The sequence below is a fragment of the Hylobates moloch genome, unplaced genomic scaffold (genome assembly GCF_009828535.3).
Source record: "Hylobates moloch isolate HMO894 unplaced genomic scaffold, HMol_V3 SCAFFOLD_1, whole genome shotgun sequence".
NCBI lineage: Eukaryota > Metazoa > Chordata > Mammalia > Primates > Hylobatidae > Hylobates > Hylobates moloch.
Genome location: NW_026652276.1, coordinates 216,672,383 through 216,690,693, shown reverse-complemented (window position 1 = coordinate 216,690,693; position 18,311 = coordinate 216,672,383). Strand labels below are relative to the sequence as shown.

Genomic DNA, 18,311 nt, shown 5'->3' with positions numbered 1-18,311 from the left:
GATGGCTCTGTGCAAGGGTGACTGCCAAGTAACCACAGAGGATGCCCAAGGAGAATGCAGTGGTCTGGTCTGAGAGTCAGGCGCTGTCTCTTCTAGACATTCTAAACATTTGTGAACTCTGCACTTCACTCTCAGCTCTACAATGAAACGTTCTTAATTCCAATTAAATGGTTAGAGAGCCTGTCCAGTTTATACAAAGTCTGACGTGAAGAGTATTTAATGTCGTTTTATTGCTCTCAAAGCATATAGAGCACTTCCAATTACTCCAAGAAATAGGAAATAAAAAATATGACTCCAAGTAGAATTTGCATTAGGTTAAACTTTATAGGCATGGGTGATTTATACTTAGTAGCCTGAATAAAATATGCTCATATGCCTCAAAATAACAAGTCAGTCTACTCCAAATTTCATCAGTTTCAAACACATAAGGGAAGATAATATAATGTTTTGCTATTAGTCCACATAACCCAATGCTCCCATTGGTCAAGAAATGTTCTCTGACTTTTCTTTTTACTCAGACTGTTGTCAAACCAATGATAACTATACACTTCTTAACGCCAGTATTGCTAATATAAAACTAACACTGTGTGTTCCATATATGCAGATGTTTGTGTGTTTGTTTGGCTAGAGACAAAGCTTCTCTGGAGTAAAAATGTTAGTTATACATCTAGACACATAGCGGAATAAAAGTTTTAGTTTATACATCTAGACACATATACCACATTACACTGATTATTTTACTTACGTAAAAGACAAGTAGGTAGAAATGACCCCACATGAATACACTTGCACAAGTCCCTGAGACATCACTTCACACCAGTATACCAGAGACAGACCCAGATGGATATCCCCAGTAGGCTACGGGAGAAGGTTGATGAGAGGCCGGATAATGTGGCAGATAAAAGCCATATGAATAGGTGGCGGATAGAGGGATAGAGCATGTGAAAGAGGAGAAAAGTGACCACAGCAGGCAAGTGGTTTAGTATTTACCTAATATTTGATCTCTGGGCCTCAGAAGTGTGTTTTCTTTAATCATTTGCTCATTCTCCCTTCTCAGTTTTAAAGAGACCTGCTCTCTGAGCAAGAAGAAGAAGACCAAAAGGGAACAGTTGTCAGAGAAGAGGATCCAAGAAGAATATGAAAAGCTGGGAGACATTAGGTAAAAATCAGCCATTCCTCTTCTCTCCTCCTCCAGCAGAAACACAGCAGGTAAAGTGAGCACAGGAGCAGCCTTGTTCTTGACAATCCCTGACACTGGGAGAATTTTCCACAACTCTGAATCAGGCCTTTAGAAGATGCTATTTAACGCCAAAGCCAAGCTGGCCCAGATTTCAGGTGGCCACCCTTCCCCTTTGCTCTATTCGGAGTCTAAGGTATAACCATGGCATGGGGTGGAGTGCTGACCATGGGGCAGACAGAGGCAGAAGAAGGGAAAGACAGCACAGCCACCCTCTTGGAAAATGTGAATTCCTTCCAAAGCCAGGCCACCTCTCATTGCTCAGACGCACCACCACAGTGGTCCAGTTATCACTCCCAGGGAGATGGGAGACTCTGTGCTATATTTAGGGTATAAGGCAGTATCAAAGACAGACTTGGAGAGAGAGCGTCCAAGAAATCACGAACCAATCCTCAGCCACTTCCATCAGCTTTTCCACGGGGACCTAGCTTCCTATTTAGTGCTATTTCTCCTTTTATAGCAACTGGCACATACAACTTTGCATAAAACAATCCAGGTAGACACTGTCTTATTTACAGTTTTAAGTTATAAAAGGAATACATGTTCATTATAGAACATTTCAAAAATACAAGACAGTACAAGAAAAAAATTAAAATTGACTGGATTCTTAGCACCCCATGTTAACAAATGTTAATACTTCTTTCCATGCTTTCTTGTGCAAAACTCTTATGTATTTTTGGTAAAATTCAGTCCACACTGAAACTGTTGTATACCTTGCCTTTCCCAAGCCAACATTGTACTCTCAGTACAGTATGTTCTACATCCTTAACTCTGCTGTGGAAATGGAATTATCAGTGGATGCATCTCATTTTAACATAGAGTTGTATCAAAATGTATTCAGTGTCATGAAATATCATTGGATATAGAGGATGCTTCCATTTTTTAATAGGTAATTAATGTCTCAGTATGCATTTCTGGTTAGATGATGGGAATGACCAACTTTTTTTTTTTTTTTTGGAGGGGGGATGGAGTCTCGCCCTGTTGCCCAGTCTAGAGTGCAGTGGCATAATCTTGGCTCACTGCAACCTCCACCTCCTGGGTTCAAGTGATTCTCCTGCCTCAGCCTCCTAAGTAACTGGGACTACAGGCACGTGCCACCATGCCCAGCTAATTTTTTGAATTTTTAGTAGAGATGGGGTTTCACTGTGTTAGCCAGGATGGTCTCCATCTCCTGACCTCGTGATCCGCCCACCTCGGCCTCCCAAAGTGCTGGGATTACGGGCGTGGGCCACCACACCCGGCCAGGGAATGACCAACTTTAAGGCTTCTGATGTGGATCATCAAATGGCCTCAAAAACGTTGTAGCAATTCCTCCTCCCACCAGCACAGTGTTTGGGGCTGCCTATTTCACTGCACTCTCCTTGTAGGCTGTATTTGAAATTATTTTACAAATGTACAGTGCTGTGTTCTCTTGCCCTTTCTACCGAAGTTTCTCCAGGAACATGGTTAATGTCATATTTTCTGGGGCCACTCAGTCTTCTCCTCATCTCACTGTCAGCCATTCATAGTGGTTAGGCAGTGAGTGTGTTTTATGTCTAGGGTATTGAAACTCTAAATACAGAAGCTTCCAGAAGCAAAGTGAAAAAGCTAGGAGAAATTTCTCAGTTCCTGAGTGGGTCTTTCTGTTTTATTTTATAGCTACCCTGAAATGGTAACTGGATTTTTCTTCATCCTGATGACCGTACTGTGGTTTACCCGGGAGCCTGGCTTTGTCCCTGGCTGGGATTCTTTCTTTGAAAAGTAAGTGATATCATTTCCTCCTTAAGAACAACCCCCTCACCCCAATTCTTCAGGCAAGACCTCATAGACTCTCAGGGGCAGATACGAAGCCAGGAAGATTTCATTCCCCGGGACTCTTTTTAGGGAGGCTGCAGTGTGAAATCAGGAAGGAAAAACACTCTTTGAAGTCCCGGTCTGGGGTTGGGATCCAGTGCTGCATGTAGTCTCATTACATAAGCTCTTGGAACCTTGGTTACCTCATAGGTGGTTATGAAAGTTAAAGGAGGAAACATCTATAAAGTACCAACTGTAAAGAAGAAATCAACTTCTCACTTGAGAAGGGAGGCACATGGAGGTGTGGCCTTCATAGGAAAGAAGTCTCATCCTCTTCTATTCTCTTTTATCTAACCAACTCCACTCCTGATCACTCCATCTAGGACTTGCCCCAATTAACCGGCTCACAAATTCACACTAAGACATCTACTCTAGCCAGGCCCTGCCTCCAGACATTCACCATTGCCCATTAAATCCAAAGTGGATAGCGTGGCAGCAACTGGCAAGAAGTAAGGTTAATGTCACCTCTAGATAAGTCCTAAAAAGAGGCACTGTGTTCAGACAGACTGCTCCGAGACATCATGTTACTCCTGAAAATTCCTGACCCTTCTCCTCAGCTATGCTTGTCTCTTTACTAGGAAAGGCTACCGCACTGATGCCACAGTCTCTGTCTTCCTTGGCTTCCTCCTCTTCCTCATTCCAGCGAAGAAGCCCTGCTTTGGGAAAAAGAATGATGGTGAGAGAAGGGAAGAAATTGCGGGTAGCTCTAGTTGAAGAATACCCAAATCAGACTAATACTCCCAAAGAGATTTACCAAGGTCCTTCAGATTCCCACCCCCCCCAAATAGCCGTATCCCAAATCATCCACTTCACCAATTAGGCTCCTATCTCCACAAATCACGCCGATCAGGGTTTATCTGGCTTTACATCTCTCTCTAATCCAGGAGAGAACCAGGAGCACTCACTGGGGACCGAGCCCATCATCACGTGGAAGGACTTCCAGAAGACCATGCCCTGGGAGATTGTCATTCTGGTTGGGGGAGGCTATGCTCTGGCTTCTGGTAGCAAGGTAATTCTTGAATTCTGTTTCTTTGGGTTTGTTTTTTTTTTTTTGTGGGGGGGACAGAGTCTTGCTCTGTCGCCCAGGCTGGAGTGCAGTGGCACAATCTGAGCTCACTGCAACCTCTGCCTCCTGGGTTCAAGCAATTCTCCTGCCTCAGTCTCCCAAGTAGCTAGGACTACAGGCGTGTACCATGATGCCAGCTAATTTTTGTATTTTTAGTAAAGACAGGGTTTCACCATGTTGGCCAGGCTGGTCTCGAACTCCTGACCTCAAGTGATCCACCCGCCTCGGCCTCCCAAAACGCTGGGATGACAGGCATGAGCCACTGCACCCGGCTTGAATTCTGTTCTTATGGGTCAAATACTTTTCCAGCATCTTTACCTAATGAGTCATTATGGGCATGGGAGGAAAGACTCAAAGCAGCTGAGAATGTTCACAGAGTCCCTGGGAATGGAAGCAATAGAGCAGGATGGATGTCCTCGCCTGCCCTAAGCTTCTCAGTTAGCACTACTAGGAACAGAGGAACAGATCAGCTGTGCCACACAGTCATGACACGTGGGCATTGATAGTTCATCTATGGGGCCCATGCTGCTACAAGCAAAAGGTTTATTAGAGTTTGTAGCCATCTCCTTCTGGGATTTGACAGTGGCAATAGGAGATGGTAACAGGAGATAGACATAGGTAATAGGTAATAGGAGTGGTAATAGGAGATCTCTGTAAGGGACCAGAGGTGCTCCAAGTGACACATGGTGAACTGTCTGTCCACAATACATAGACTGAGCCCCTTTGGAAAATCTAGGCTAAAGCTGATGTAAATGCTTCTTGATTTTCTGATTGGGAGGATTTTGGATGAGATCTTTTAAGTGAGGTGGGGATGTGAGGGGATGGTTGAATTTCCTAAAGTGTTGGCCCTCCATAAAATAGAAAACAATCTTAAGAATGAATTAGGTTAAGGTTCAGACTATTTCTCTCTGCACCTTGTCTACATGCATTATCCCATGCTAAACTTGGTTTTTTTTTTTTTTTTTTGAGACAGAGTCTCACTCTGTCACCTAGGCTGGAGTGCAATGGCGCCATCTCAGCTCACTGCAACCCCTGCCTCCCAGGTTTAAGCAATTCTCATGCCTCAGCCTCCCGAGTAGCTGGGATCACAACACATGCCGCCACACCCAGCTTAATTTTTGTATTTTTAGTAAAGATGGAGTTTCACCATGTTGGCCAGGCTGGTCTCGAACTCCTGGCCTCAAGTGATCCACCCACCTTGACCTCCCAAAGTACTGGGATTGCAGGCACGAGGCACTGCGCCCGGCTTGGTTCACTTTTGATGGCCCAAAATACTATCTGCATTATTAATAATAAGGTCCCAGAATACTACACTAAGGAGAACCTTAGAAAACAATAAGTCCTATCTCCTGTCAATGGTGAGATTCCCCTCCATGGCACCTCTGGCTTGGACACTTCCACTGACAAGGTACTCCCTGTGCAGGGAATGAGAATAATTGTTCCTTATTTCCAGCTCAGGTCTTCTGCATGTTGTCTGTCCACTGTTGGCTCCAGCTCTGTTCTCTGGGACCTGCTCCTAGCTAATAATTATTAACATGAAAAAAATCAAGAAGTAGTGACCCATACCATCTGGTCTCTCTCCTCAGGACTCACTACACTTGGCCTTATTCAAACATGGTCCACGAGGTGGTCAGTCTACTGCCAAGTAGAGTAGTTATATTACCCAAGCCCCATCTCTCACCTCTGATTCAAGCAGCACCCTGCATTTTTATGGAAGCTTTCATAAAGCATCCTTGGCACTCATGACAACAATTATATTAAAACTGCAGTCAATTCGAACCCTTCATTCTTTTAACTGTTCATCATTGCTGGACCTTCAACCCATCCTATATATATGCTATCAATATTTCTCATTCCAAGTTGGGGATATTTATATTTATCTTTATTGAATTTCAGTTGTTAGTTTTGGCCTCTGACAAGATTGGCCTGGCAAGATTTTATTTTTTTTTTAACCAAAATTGGGCTGGGCACAGTGGCTTAAGTCTGTAATCCCAGCACTTTGGGAGGCCATGGCGGGAGGATTGCTTGAGTCCAGGAGTTTGAGACTAGCTTAGGCAACATAGTAAGATCCTATCTCTACAAAAACAAAAATTAGCCCAGTGTGGTGGTGCATACCTGTAGTCCCAGCGACTCAGGAAGTTGAGGTAAGAGGATTGCTTGAGCCCAGGAATTCAAAGCTGCAGTGAGCCAAGATCCCACCATTGCACTCCAGCCTGGGAGACAGAGGAAGACCCTATCCCCTGCCACCAAAACAAAAAACAAAAACAAAAACAAAAAAACAAAAAAACCAACAAAAACAAAATTGTGCACACATTAGAGATAGTACAGTTATTTCTGTAAAGCCTACTGCCTCTACTAATTCTAATAATAATTTAGGTAGCATATATGTGATTCCTACAGAGTTTGAAATAATTTCAGTTTTGACATTAGTGAAGAAAATCCATTGTGAAATGTTTTCATACCAAAAGTTTAAAGAATTAAGACTTCCTTTGATTGTGTTTTTGTCTAACTTTGAAGTCTAATTTATTTCAAATCATAGTATAAAATAGTTCTGCTGGAAAAATAATTGCCAATAAATTATTTCACTTTACTAGGCTGGGCATGGTGACTCACGCCTGTAATCCCAGCACTTAAGGAGGCTGAGGCAGGAGGATCATTTGAGGCCAGGAGTTTGAGGCCAGCCTGGCCAACATGGTGAAATGCTGTCTCTACTAAAAATACAAAAATTAGCTAGGCGTGGTGGCGGACACTTGTAATCCCAGCTACTTGGGAAGCTGAGGCAGGAGAATCACTTGAACCCAGGAGGAGGAGGTTGCAGTGAGCGGAGATCGCGCCACTGCACTCCAGCCTGGGTGACAAAAGCAAAACTCCAGGGACTGGGCACAGTGGATCATGCCTGTAATCCCAGCACTTGGGGAGGCCAAGGTGGGTGGATCACCTGAGATCAGGAGTTTGAGACCAGCCTGGCCAGCATGGTGAAACCTCATCTCTACTAAAAATACAAAAATTAGCCGGGTGTGGTGGCAGGCGCCTGTAATCCCAGCTACTTGGGAGGCTGAGGCCAGAGAATTGCTTGAACCTGGGAGGCAGAGGTTGTGGTGAGCCGAGATCACACCACTGCACTCCAGCCTGGGCAACAGAGTGAGACTTCCTCTCAAAAAAAAAAAAAAATTTAGCCAGGGATGGTGGTGCATGCCTGTAATCCTAGCTACCCGAGAGGCTGAGGCATGAGAATCACTTGGACCTGGGAGGCGGAGGTTGCAGTGAGCTGAGATGGTGCCACTGCACTCCAGCTTGGGTGACAGAGCCCAACTCTGTCGCAAAAAGAAAAAAAATTATTTCACTTTACTTACCAGTACTATTTGGATAACATGTTAAGTAAAACTCCATCTCTTCATATAATGTACCATTTCCATTCAACTAACTGCTGTTCCTCCCCTGCCTCTGTCCAATGAGCGAGGTTTAATGTGTTACCAGAGGGAACAATTACAGAGTTCCTGGAGGCCTTGGGGCTCTGAAACAAGCATTAATTGATGCAGTCTGCACATACTGGGTTTGTAAGCTCTCAGTGAGTTGAGAGGAAAAAAAGGAAGAAAAGTTCTACAAGGTGAAGTGGCTACAACAAAGAGAATTCTGAAGGCCTTTGGTCCTCAGTTGTCTATGAGCTTGCCAGGAGGTGGCCAGGGTACTCTAGAGATGAAATGAGCTTTTGATGAATTTGGAAGAGAGGAGAAAAAGTAACATGCTGGCAGTGTAGGGAAGGCAGTCTTTAATAGTAAAACATGCGTAGCAGGACTTAAGGGCTTGAGGAATCATAAATGTCTCACCTTGCTTTCTGCCCCTGCTCTCCATATTGTCATTGCATTCGCAGTTTCTGGGGTACCATGGGAAAAGGCAGAGCCTGTCACCACAGAAGAGAGAGAGGAAGGGAGGCAGGATGCATATGGCAACCTGGAGTTTTTAATACAAAACTCAATGATACCTTTCATTTTTTAGGAGAGGGAGGTAGCCCTCCCTGTTTGCAGGTGAACGTCTTCCAACCAAATGAATCATTCCAAGTGGGAATATTTATTTATTTTTTTATTTTTTTGAGACAGGGTCTCACTCTGTCACCCAGGCTGGAGTACAATGGCACAATCTTGGCTCACTGCAACCTCTGCCTCCCGGGTTCAAGCAATTCTCCTGCCTCCGCCTCCTGAATAGCTGGGATTACAGGCGCATGCCACCACACCTGGCTAATTTTTGTATTTTTAGTAAAGGTAGGGTTTCACCACGTTGGCCAGGCTGGTCTCAAACTCCTGACTTCAAGTGATCCACCTTTCTCAGCCTCCTAAAGTGCTGGGATTACAGGTGTGAGCTACCTCACCCAGCCAGAATGTTCATTTATTTAAGTGGATGTGTGTAACTGCTGCTAGTGGAATAAATTCAGGATGGTCAATATGCCTTCATATCTGTGTCTTCAAAAAGCACTGGCAGGCCAGGTGCGGTGGCTCACACCTATAATCCCAGCACTTTGGGAGACCAACGTGGGAGAATCGCTTGAGCGATTGAGGCCTGTCTCAAACAGGCCTGGGCAACATGGAAAGACTCTGTCTCTACAAATAAAAAGAACAGGGTGTGATGGTATGTGCCTGTGGTCCCAGCTACTTGGAAGGCTGAGGTGGGAGGATTGCTTGAACCCAGGAGGTTGAGACTGCAGTGAGCTGTGATCATGCCGCTGCACTCATCCTGGACCCTGGGCAATAGAGCAAGACCCTCCTCTTAATTAAAAAAAAATTCCTGACAGAGAGTAGAACTAATGTCAGCCATGATGAGATTTGAACCTAAAACAGGTTGGGGCTGAATGACCAGCCTCCATGGCACTTAGGAGGCACCTTCTCCACTAACTGGAAATAGACTTTTATCCCCCTCTATTTTATTACTCCTGTAAAACCTCCAGTGCTCAGCCCTGCCTGTTCATCTCCCTAAAAACACAGGAAAGGATACTATCTATAGATGTTGATAAATTTTTCCCTTTTTTAGGTAACAAAATAAACTGATTTCAAAAGCAGAATAAAGGGCTATACTTGGCACTTTGTGAAGGGCATTGTCGAATCAATGCACAGGGTAAGGATGTCAGAGGCTAGAGAAAGGGTAATGAGATTGAAGTTGAGGAGCAAAGATCTCTAACCTCTGACAAGTTGTCATGGCAAAGTCCTAAGAAGGATCATGGCAATTAGGGTAGGTGGCTCTCCACATCCCATGACGAAACCCAAACACTCAATGTTGTGCAATCATAAAAACCAGTTTTCTGAACTACAAAAATGATCGAATCATAAAAATTAGGAACACCTCTGGTTCCAGCCAGACTAAAGATCAGAGGATCCCTGGTCATCCAGCCTTCCAACATCCCTGACCTTCTGAAGTCTACGATCTCTAGCTGGGATGTGCTTCTCCTCCTTTCTTCTTACTGTAACACCTCTTCCTACAGAGCTCTGGCCTCTCTACATGGATTGGGAACCAGATGTTGTCCCTGAGCAGCCTCCCGCCGTGGGCTGTCACCCTGCTGGCATGCATCCTCGTGTCCATTGTCACTGAGTTTGTGAGCAACCCAGCAACCATCACCATCTTCCTGCCCATCCTGTGCAGCCTGGTGAGTAGTGCAGGGCTCCCAGACATCCAGACAGGCTGTCCCAGGGGCCTGGAGTGGCAGGCCTGGCTCAGGGCAGCTTCTAGTAGCTGTACCCTCTCCTCTGGTTACTGCCCACAGCCTTCACTCATTGGTGTTCAATTCCTATTTTGAAAAATGAAGTTTTTCAAATAGCAACTAGTAAATAAAAAGATACACTAACAAATCATAGCAAGAGTTCTAGAAACCCTTGTCCAAAAGAGTAGGATTAGTTTAGGGGCAGCCCTGAGTGGAAACCAAAGAACATGCAAAATAATCTTCAAACTCTATCATTTCAATTCCCTGCAATCATTATCAAACTTTCTCTCCTGAGATAAAACCTGAGTAGGGCCAAAGAGGTAGCCACAGAAAATGGAGGTAAAACACACACAGCTGCAAAGACTGAGATCACAACTCAGACAATCATCACAGCCTCCACTGAATTTCACTGTCCTCCGGGAAGTTCTGAGGATTGGGAGTAAGGTCAGCTTTGCTCCACAGCCTCAGACCAATTTGTTGTGAATAGAATAAGGGAGGGGAGCAATGGCCAGATCTTAGCCTGGCCAAGCAGCCGGAAAGGTGACGCATCTGACCCAATGCTTCATCTGTCCCATTCTGGGAGGCAGAATCCAGGAAATGAAGGCCCCTCCCGACCCCAGCAACATAGTCTCCTACTGCTCTTTCTAACCCCAGCACCATACTCTCTGCTCATTGCTCAGATGACCCCAACTTCTCCTCCCTTCCATCATCTTGCTTGTGCGAGCAAGAGAGTGCAGTTAAAACTTGGCAACATTGAGAGCAGGACCATGGATTCAAATCCCATATAAAACAATTATCTTCCCTAGAAAAAAACCCACCTTAGTTCTGTACCCTAAGACTGAGGGATCCCCACTTCAATCAAAAAAACCTATTCATGAGATTTGAGTTTAAGGAAAGGAAGTCTCAGCTAAAGAATAAAGTTTAGAAACCAATTCCTTAGAATAACACCAAAAAAATCAAACATCCCTTCTAGGGAATAACTCAAAGCCATATTTCCATGTGGAGCAAGTGAGCAACGTCAGCCTATTCAGGTTGTCAAGGGACTGCATGCCCCAGAGGGCAGAGACCTAACTACCCCTCCACATAGTGTCCTGCTAAGGTTAGCCAGCACCCAGTCATCATTAAAGCATGCTCGTGACATTAAGCACAGGAAATGCAAGCCTAATCTCGTGAATGTTTCTGTGAATTCTCTCTTCTAGTCTGAAACGCTGCACATTAACCCCCTCTACACCCTGATCCCAGTCACCATGTGCATCTCCTTTGCAGTGATGCTGCCTGTGGGCAATCCCCCTAATGCCATCGTCTTCAGCTATGGGCACTGCCAGATCAAAGATATGGTGAGTTGGGGTGCCCTCTCCCTGCCAGGCCCAGCTGCCATGAGGACAGGGATGACCAGCTCTGCAGCCTTCTTTCAAAGCTTATTTTGTAGCAGTATCCCTGGCCTGTCAACACTAAACCCAGTGTGGTAGCAAGAATAGCACCTATAAAAAGGTTTTTGGTTGGTCTATCAGCACCAAGGATAGCAAGAATGTGTTCTCCCCAACCCTTCCCTGGAATGAAGTGGGTACCTAGGTAGAGAAAGCTGGAACAGACAAGCTGTGGCCCAGTTCCAGAAGGCATGAGCCTGTGCAAACAAGTTTTGCCTTCGTTTCTTCATTAGGCCAGTGGAGACATTCATTGAGAAAGCTACTGGTTTACTCACAGAAGATGAGAATGAGAAAGTGTATGAACCTAGGGTGAAAGGTATTTTAAGAAAACAGGATTCCTCTGCTCAACTCACCCCTCACCCCGGCCCAGGCAAGAAACCCCTGAAGCAACAATGGAAAATGAAGCATCCACCATTCATTTTCATTTTCAGCTGGGCTCACAAAAGATGGCTTTGAGATATTTTGCTGCTCACTTTAGCGTTGGGCCTATCTACCTTCTACTCCTCTACCTATATACCTGCTGCTATACTTAATATCCAGGGCTGAGGGGGTGGGGGAGAGGATGGAAAACACTGATACAAATTACTGATGGTCTGACAATTTTTTTCATGGGAGGCAAATTTGTTCTCGGCAGCCCTGCAAAGTAACAAATAGAGGAAAGGAAGAAAAAGTTTCAGGCTGGTGGCAGATATTCAGGTCCTTTTTTATCCTTTTTTTTTTTTTTTTTTTTTTTTTTTTGAGACAGAATCTCACTCTCACCCAGGCTGGAGTTCAGTGGTACAATCTCAGCTCACTGCAACCTCTGCCTCCCGGGTTCAAGGGATTCTCATGCCTCAGCCTCCAGAGTAACTTGGACTACAGGTGTGCACCACCATGCCCAGCTAATTCTTGTGTTTTTAGTAAAGATGGGGTTTCACCATGTTGGTCAGGCTGGTCTTGAACTACTGGCTTCAGGTGATCCACCTGCCTTGGCCTCCCGAAGTGCTGGGATTACAGGTGTGAGCCACCGCGCCCAGCCTATTAAGGTCCTTTCGACTGTTCGAACTGCTCATCTAAGTCATCCGTGATACTTCCTGGAATGGAGTGTCCCAGCCATCCCTCTCCCCTCCCATCTTACTGTGTAACCCTCAGTCTGCTCACGCTGAGCTCTACCCCAGCTCTCCTGTCTCCCGCTTCCTCTGCTGTATGCCCCCACCACTGACCCCTAGCTTTCTACACTGGAATCAAATGATCAGAAGCAGTAATTTTCAAAGGTACTAGGTTGACAAGAAGTGAGCCAGTCTTTGGTTCTATTCCCAGCTTGGGCACCACCTTGACTTCAATTTCCTCATCTGCTAAATGACGAGGTTCCAGCTGGATGCTCCAAGGGGTCCCTTTCAACTCTAACACTCCTTAATTTAGCCCTGCTAGAACCTGCCCTCTCACCTGTGGGGAAACATGGGTTGTCCTCCATACCAAAATGCCCAGGGGGTCCCCACCAGACGGCAGGAGAGAGAGGACATGTCTAGCCATTTACTTGAAACAATTTCCCAGCATCCACTTTCCCCTTGCAATTTTCCCAACTTAATGCCAGCTAGTGACTTGTCTTGGCTACGCGCTATATACCTGGTTACTCCTTGGGATGATGCCAGCTATCCTTACAGGACACATTTTTCCATCTGGCTCTGCCAGCCCATCATCCCTCACATCCCCCACTTCAGCCTGTGAGTGTCAGTGTCAAGGCAGAAGTGAAAAGGGTCAGTCACTGAGGTGTAATTCCCTCAGAGGAAAGAAGCAAAGGCCCCATTCCAGCTAGCACGCCTGTGTCCCCTTCCTGAGGAAGAGCTGAGCAGAGGCAGCTGAACTGTTTCCCCAGGTGAACTCAAGGTACACTATTTCCACGAGCTGTTCCTTAAAAAAAGGTAACAGTAGCAAAGGCTTCATGTAATATAGCCCCTCCTACAAGTTCCCTGTATTAGCGCATAGGGGCTCTGAGAAGTTTCTGCTTTACAGAGATCTGGTTAGTTTTGTTTAGCACATTTCCCTATCAGTGAGCTGCAGAAACACCTCTTCACGTTCCACAGAGTGGGTGTTCCAAGTAACTAACATACCTTCTAGGCTTCCACTTGAAACCTAGTGAGAGTGCTGTAAGCATGAAGTGGAGACGACTCTAATTGTCCCTTTCCCGTCCTTCCACAGTCCTGTGCACCCTACAAGGCAATGCCACAGCACGCCAGGCAGCAACTGGGAACTAATCTGGGCCACAAGGCATAGGCTGTGGGAACAGAAGGGAGACTTGGGGATCTGTGCTGCTGCTGGTCAGAGTGACTAGGGTGTGCTGGTTTGTGTCCTACAGGTGAAAGCTGGCCTGGGAGTCAACGTTATTGGATTGGCGATAGTAATGGTGGCCATCAACACCTGGGGAGTTAGCCTCTTCCACCTGGACACTTACCCAGCATGGGCGAGGGTCAGCAACATCACTGATCAAGCCTAATGCCAAGTGTACAAACTGGCCCAACCACAGGAGCTGCCAGTACCCAGCAGAATCTGGACCACAGGCAAAGACAACCACTAGGACCACCAGGAGCACACAACCCCAGACCCACGCCAGAGGGCATCCCTCCACCAGAAGATTCTGCCACCTCGAGTGAACTGCAGGAATCCTCCAACAACCACAAACACATGCTTCGCTGTTAGTGTCTTCTTCCCACCCTCAGCACACAGCTCAAGAAAACCTAAAGTTTCAATACAAGCCATAGGCTCACAGAAAAAGAAGAAGAAAATAAAAATTAAGTTAAAAAAAAGAAGACAAAGAAAACCTAAAGTTGTATCTAGTCTTTGTAATCCATTCATTCTGAAGACAGGAAAAGAAAGCCTGTCTTAGTCACCCTTCAGAGGCTAAGCCTTGCAAACTCACTAGGTTTTATGTTATTCTTAATACCTTCTTAGGAGTGGAAAGATACCCAAGTAATCCTACCAAGGCAGAGTGAAACCAGTGACATCTTTTTTGTGGAAAACCTCTCCCAGAACTTGAAACCTAATGTCAGCTCCTTTCTGTCTTTTTTTTTTTTTTTTTTTTTTGAGATGGAGTCTCGTTCTGTTGCCCAGGCTGGAGGGCAGTGACACGATCTCAGCTCACTGCAACCTCCACTCCCAGGTTCAAGCGATTCTACTGTCTTAACCTCCTGAGTAGCTGGGATTACAGGTACGTGCCACGACGCCCAGCTGGTTTTTTGTATTTTTAGTAGAGATGGGGTTTCAACGTGTTGGCTAGGCTGGTCTCCAACTCCTGACCTCAGGTGATCCACCTGCCTCAGCCTCCCAAAGTGCTGGGATTACAGGCGTGAGCCCCACGCTCAGCCGTCAGCTCCTTTCTCTTAAGTGCTTCTATCCTAAGTTCTCTCCACAAGAAGGCATTCGTAGTAGGTCTTCTTCATTGCAATCAGTACTCTTTCATCACTACTTTCATTCCCTTTTAAGCATCTCTCCTCAATGGCTCCCCTTTACCTTGGCACCAAATTCCCATAAAGATATAGTGCTCCCTTTCAGAAAGAGGCTGGTGTTGTTCTATTAGTCAAAGGAAAGGGAAGTTGGCCAGGCGCGGTGGCTCATGCCTATAATCCCAGCACTTTGGGAGGCTGAGGCAAGCGGATCATGAGGTCAGGAGTTCGAGGCCAGCCTGACCAACATGGTGAAACCCTGACTCTACTAAAAATACAAAAATTAGCCAGGCGTGGTGGGGCACACCTGTTATCCAGCTACTCAGGAGGCTAAGGCAGAAGAATCGCTTGAACCCGGGAGGCAGAGGTTGCAGTGAGCTGAGATCGCACCATTGCACTCCAGCCTGGGCAACAGAGAGAGGCTCTGTCTCAAAAGGAAAGGGAAGTCAAGAAAGAAGATACACTGCGATTAACATCTCTCTCTCCACCTGTGACTAACCACCTTGGTTAAGTTTTGGGAGGGAGGGAAAACTTTCCTACGTGTCTTATAAGGGAAACCAAAACTATAATTAAGACTACAGCACTATTATTATATTAGACTGGCTTGCTTCTGGATTTAATAAGTAGTTTGTTCCTGAGAAAACAAAGTATTAGGTAGTAGCCAAAGGTCCAAACACATCTGTCACTTCCTACACGTCACTACATGAGCCCCTTGAGGGAGAAGAGCTGTCTATGGCTCTTGAAATCCCCCAGCAACTTCTACAATGTGGTGAGCTGTAAATGCTCAATAAACGTATCCCATGAGAAAAAAACTGTCTGGAAATCAAGGCTTCTTTCTCCTCCTGAAGACCATGCCATTTTCTCCATGACGGATATCCTTGCTACGTGACTGGCGATAGCTCTCAATCCCTCTAGTTTGTTAGTGTTACATATTTTTTATTTCTCCCATCAGTTGCTTAGGAGAAAGGTAGTCCCCTACAATTACTGCACTGTTTTAAGTGATTTTAAGTTACTACTGAGAGCATGTGCAGTTTTCCCATAATAATTTATCTATAAAATCACTCCCTTAATTGATCAAGCATCCATGAGTTGTAAAGTTTCTTTCGGAGCAAAAGAAACCACCACAAACATGTGCTCCAACCGCAGAATGTGACTGACCATGGTTAACGGGAACATCAGTGCTTCTGCCCTGTGAGTTAGACCAAAATTATTTGTCCAATATAATAGTTAAGACCTCACAAGCCCAAATGAAATACCAATGTTAGGTACACTACAGCTGATTTGATCCAGCCAACATCTCTAAAGTCATTTGCTTTAAATTTTCAAAAGAGTCAGGGTGTTACTCTTATTATCAGAGCAGCCAAATATCACATTTATGAACCATCACAGAACACAGATCCTTTGCCCCTAAGTCAGACAATAGGACAAAGGTGCAATCAGTAAGATTCTGGGAGTATAAGTAAAAAGAGAAAGAAAAGTTGATTTAGAATTAAGTGGACTTAGAATTACTGGCCAGTATTCAACTATGTGAGAACCTGACTCACTCCTGAAGGGAAAGCTGTGCCAGCAACTGCTGCCAGGTGCTCCGAGTAGTGAATGCATTCAACTAGCCAATTTAGAAAGCGCGTTTATTTGAGTCTGGTCTACTAAACTGCTCTCAAGCACAGCACTGTTCTTTCCCAGATCTGGAGATTCAAGCCAAGCAAGGTTACCCATTCCAGTGACAGGAAATGGCAAATATGATTAATAACTCTTTGTCATCTAAATCACTCCACTATTGGATAACTTCTAGCCCTCCTTAATAGTCTTGTGTCTCTTGCAAATATAATTTAATTTTATCTTCTAATATTTTATGGATGATGAAATTGTGAGCCAAAGTCACTAAGTATAGTTGCATCTTATTCTTAAGTCAATTCTTTATCAAATTTGCTTAGTCAAAGTTGCCTTTGAAATTCCACTAAGTCAGACATTAAGTACATGGTATACAATCTTTCACATTAGCATTTACATATCACAGACACTCATATACCATCTTTTAATAAATCAAAAGCAGCTAGTTTTCCTTCCAACATCAGAACAAATCTGTTTGTTCATCTATACAATAAATGAGGTAGTTGGCTTCACATCTGGGGACCGTGATGTTTGAAAAAGTCTCTAAACACTAGAATCACTCTCAGTACAGCAAGAAACTCAAACCATTAGAACGCAAAGGGAACCAAGACCACCTGAGTACACAGGTAGCTCAGTGGGGCTGTCCTCACTGAACAAACACTGAACACAATTGCATGCACTATTTACATGGCATCTTTTTTGGTCCCAGTCCTGTACAATTGTGTATGATGATGCAACTGCACTGTACCTTTCATAAGATCCTCCCACTGAGGCTGTGATTCAGGCAGGCCCAGGACCCAGGGTTTGCAACGTCCCACCCTGGGAACTTCCACAAGGTCTCACTGTTCTCAGTTCGTTTTTCTTTCCCTGTGCCTTGCAAAACACGCCATATGTTAGGTCTTCAATGCTTGACTAAATACACTGCAACCAGATTTGGGAAAGGTATAAACTGAACGATTGAAAATCTAAGTGTCACAAACTCCCTATTAAGAGCAGGCAAGATCTCAAAATATTTTCCCTTCACCACCCTATTCCTTTCCGCAAGGCAAAGCCCTAATAGTCAATAGGGAAAAAAGAACTCATTCATCTGTAAGGAATGGAAATGCTACATGCAAAACCCAAGACTGGAAGTTTAAGAAAAGCCTCATTTGCTCCAGTACAGTATATAACGTTCCTTCAGGAGGAATAACTCAGAAAAGGCATTAAAAATGTGGGAGACCTCAGCAGAAAAACAAACACCAGCATAGTATCTAGGGAGTGAATGGGTTAGTGGAAATGAAAACATTACACATGTGTACATATGCTCTATGAGGCAACGTGTATAGACAACTAGAAAAACCACACAGCCCACTTTTCTCTATAGTCACACAAACTCATTGGGTAAATGAGTTAGAAAAAGAGAAATAAAATTGCTCCTTTAAGTCAGAATCAGGTAACTGCTTAAATACATAAAATACCAAATCAAAAGAAAAGTCTAAAGACATAATTTTGGTAACTTCATAAAATTCAGCCTCTTCTGACAACTTTAAATAAGGCTTTTTTTCTTGCTTTGTTTTTGTTTTGTTTGGGAGGATTACAGTTTAGGGATAAGCTTTTCAAGTTCACTGTATTTATTAAGTTTCCAGCATCAATCCAGAAGTCTTGTATTTCACATGTCAGAGTAATCTGCACGAGTATTTTGAGCAACTCTCATTTTATGGTCAGATGCGGCAGAAGTTTTCCTAACCATATTAGTAGGAGCTTTCAAACATTTTTTAAAGGAAAAAAAAAGGCCTGTCTTGTGGTGCTTCTTCCCACTGCTCCATTGATCTGTGTGGCAAGGGTTCCTACAAAATTTCTAGGGAAGGGGTAACTTTCAGTGCCACAAACCCCATTCACAGTAAGGATTTTCAACTACACCCTAAAACTATGATGGTTCTGGGTTCCTCCAACATATAGCTCAGTGAAGATCATCTTGCCTGAGAACTCTGAGGTCCTTTTCACTGCTGCCAAGAACATAAAACTAGGAGAGGGTATCTGAATCGTGAATGCA

The 18,311-nt window shown here is 44.6% G+C and overlaps 1 protein-coding gene and 1 long non-coding RNA gene across 4 annotated transcripts in view; one reads left to right on the top strand and one right to left on the bottom strand.

The window, feature by feature from the left end:
- The window catches only part of SLC13A4 (solute carrier family 13 member 4), a 46,928-nt gene extending 32,634 nt beyond the window's left edge, over positions 1 to 14,294 (top strand). For all 3 annotated transcript variants that reach the window (XM_032761854.2, XM_032761853.2, XM_058427052.1), the window contains 7 exons: positions 1,058 to 1,159; positions 2,876 to 2,977; positions 3,649 to 3,746; positions 3,955 to 4,079; positions 9,607 to 9,768; positions 11,022 to 11,159; positions 13,585 to 14,294. In XM_032761854.2, the coding sequence (XP_032617745.1) occupies positions 1,058 to 1,159; positions 2,876 to 2,977; positions 3,649 to 3,746; positions 3,955 to 4,079; positions 9,607 to 9,768; positions 11,022 to 11,159; positions 13,585 to 13,722 (865 nt within the window). In that variant the 3' untranslated portion in view covers positions 13,723 to 14,294. The remainder of the gene's footprint in view (positions 1 to 1,057; positions 1,160 to 2,875; positions 2,978 to 3,648; positions 3,747 to 3,954; positions 4,080 to 9,606; positions 9,769 to 11,021; positions 11,160 to 13,584) is intronic.
- Positions 111 to 17,370, bottom strand: LOC116814397 (uncharacterized). Its single transcript, XR_004371246.2, has 4 exons — positions 17,028 to 17,370; positions 7,964 to 8,037; positions 6,252 to 6,376; positions 111 to 3,723 (listed from the first exon to the last, which is right to left on the bottom strand). It is a non-coding gene; the product is annotated as an uncharacterized LOC116814397 (long non-coding RNA).
- Positions 17,371 to 18,311: the final 941 nt, after the last annotated feature.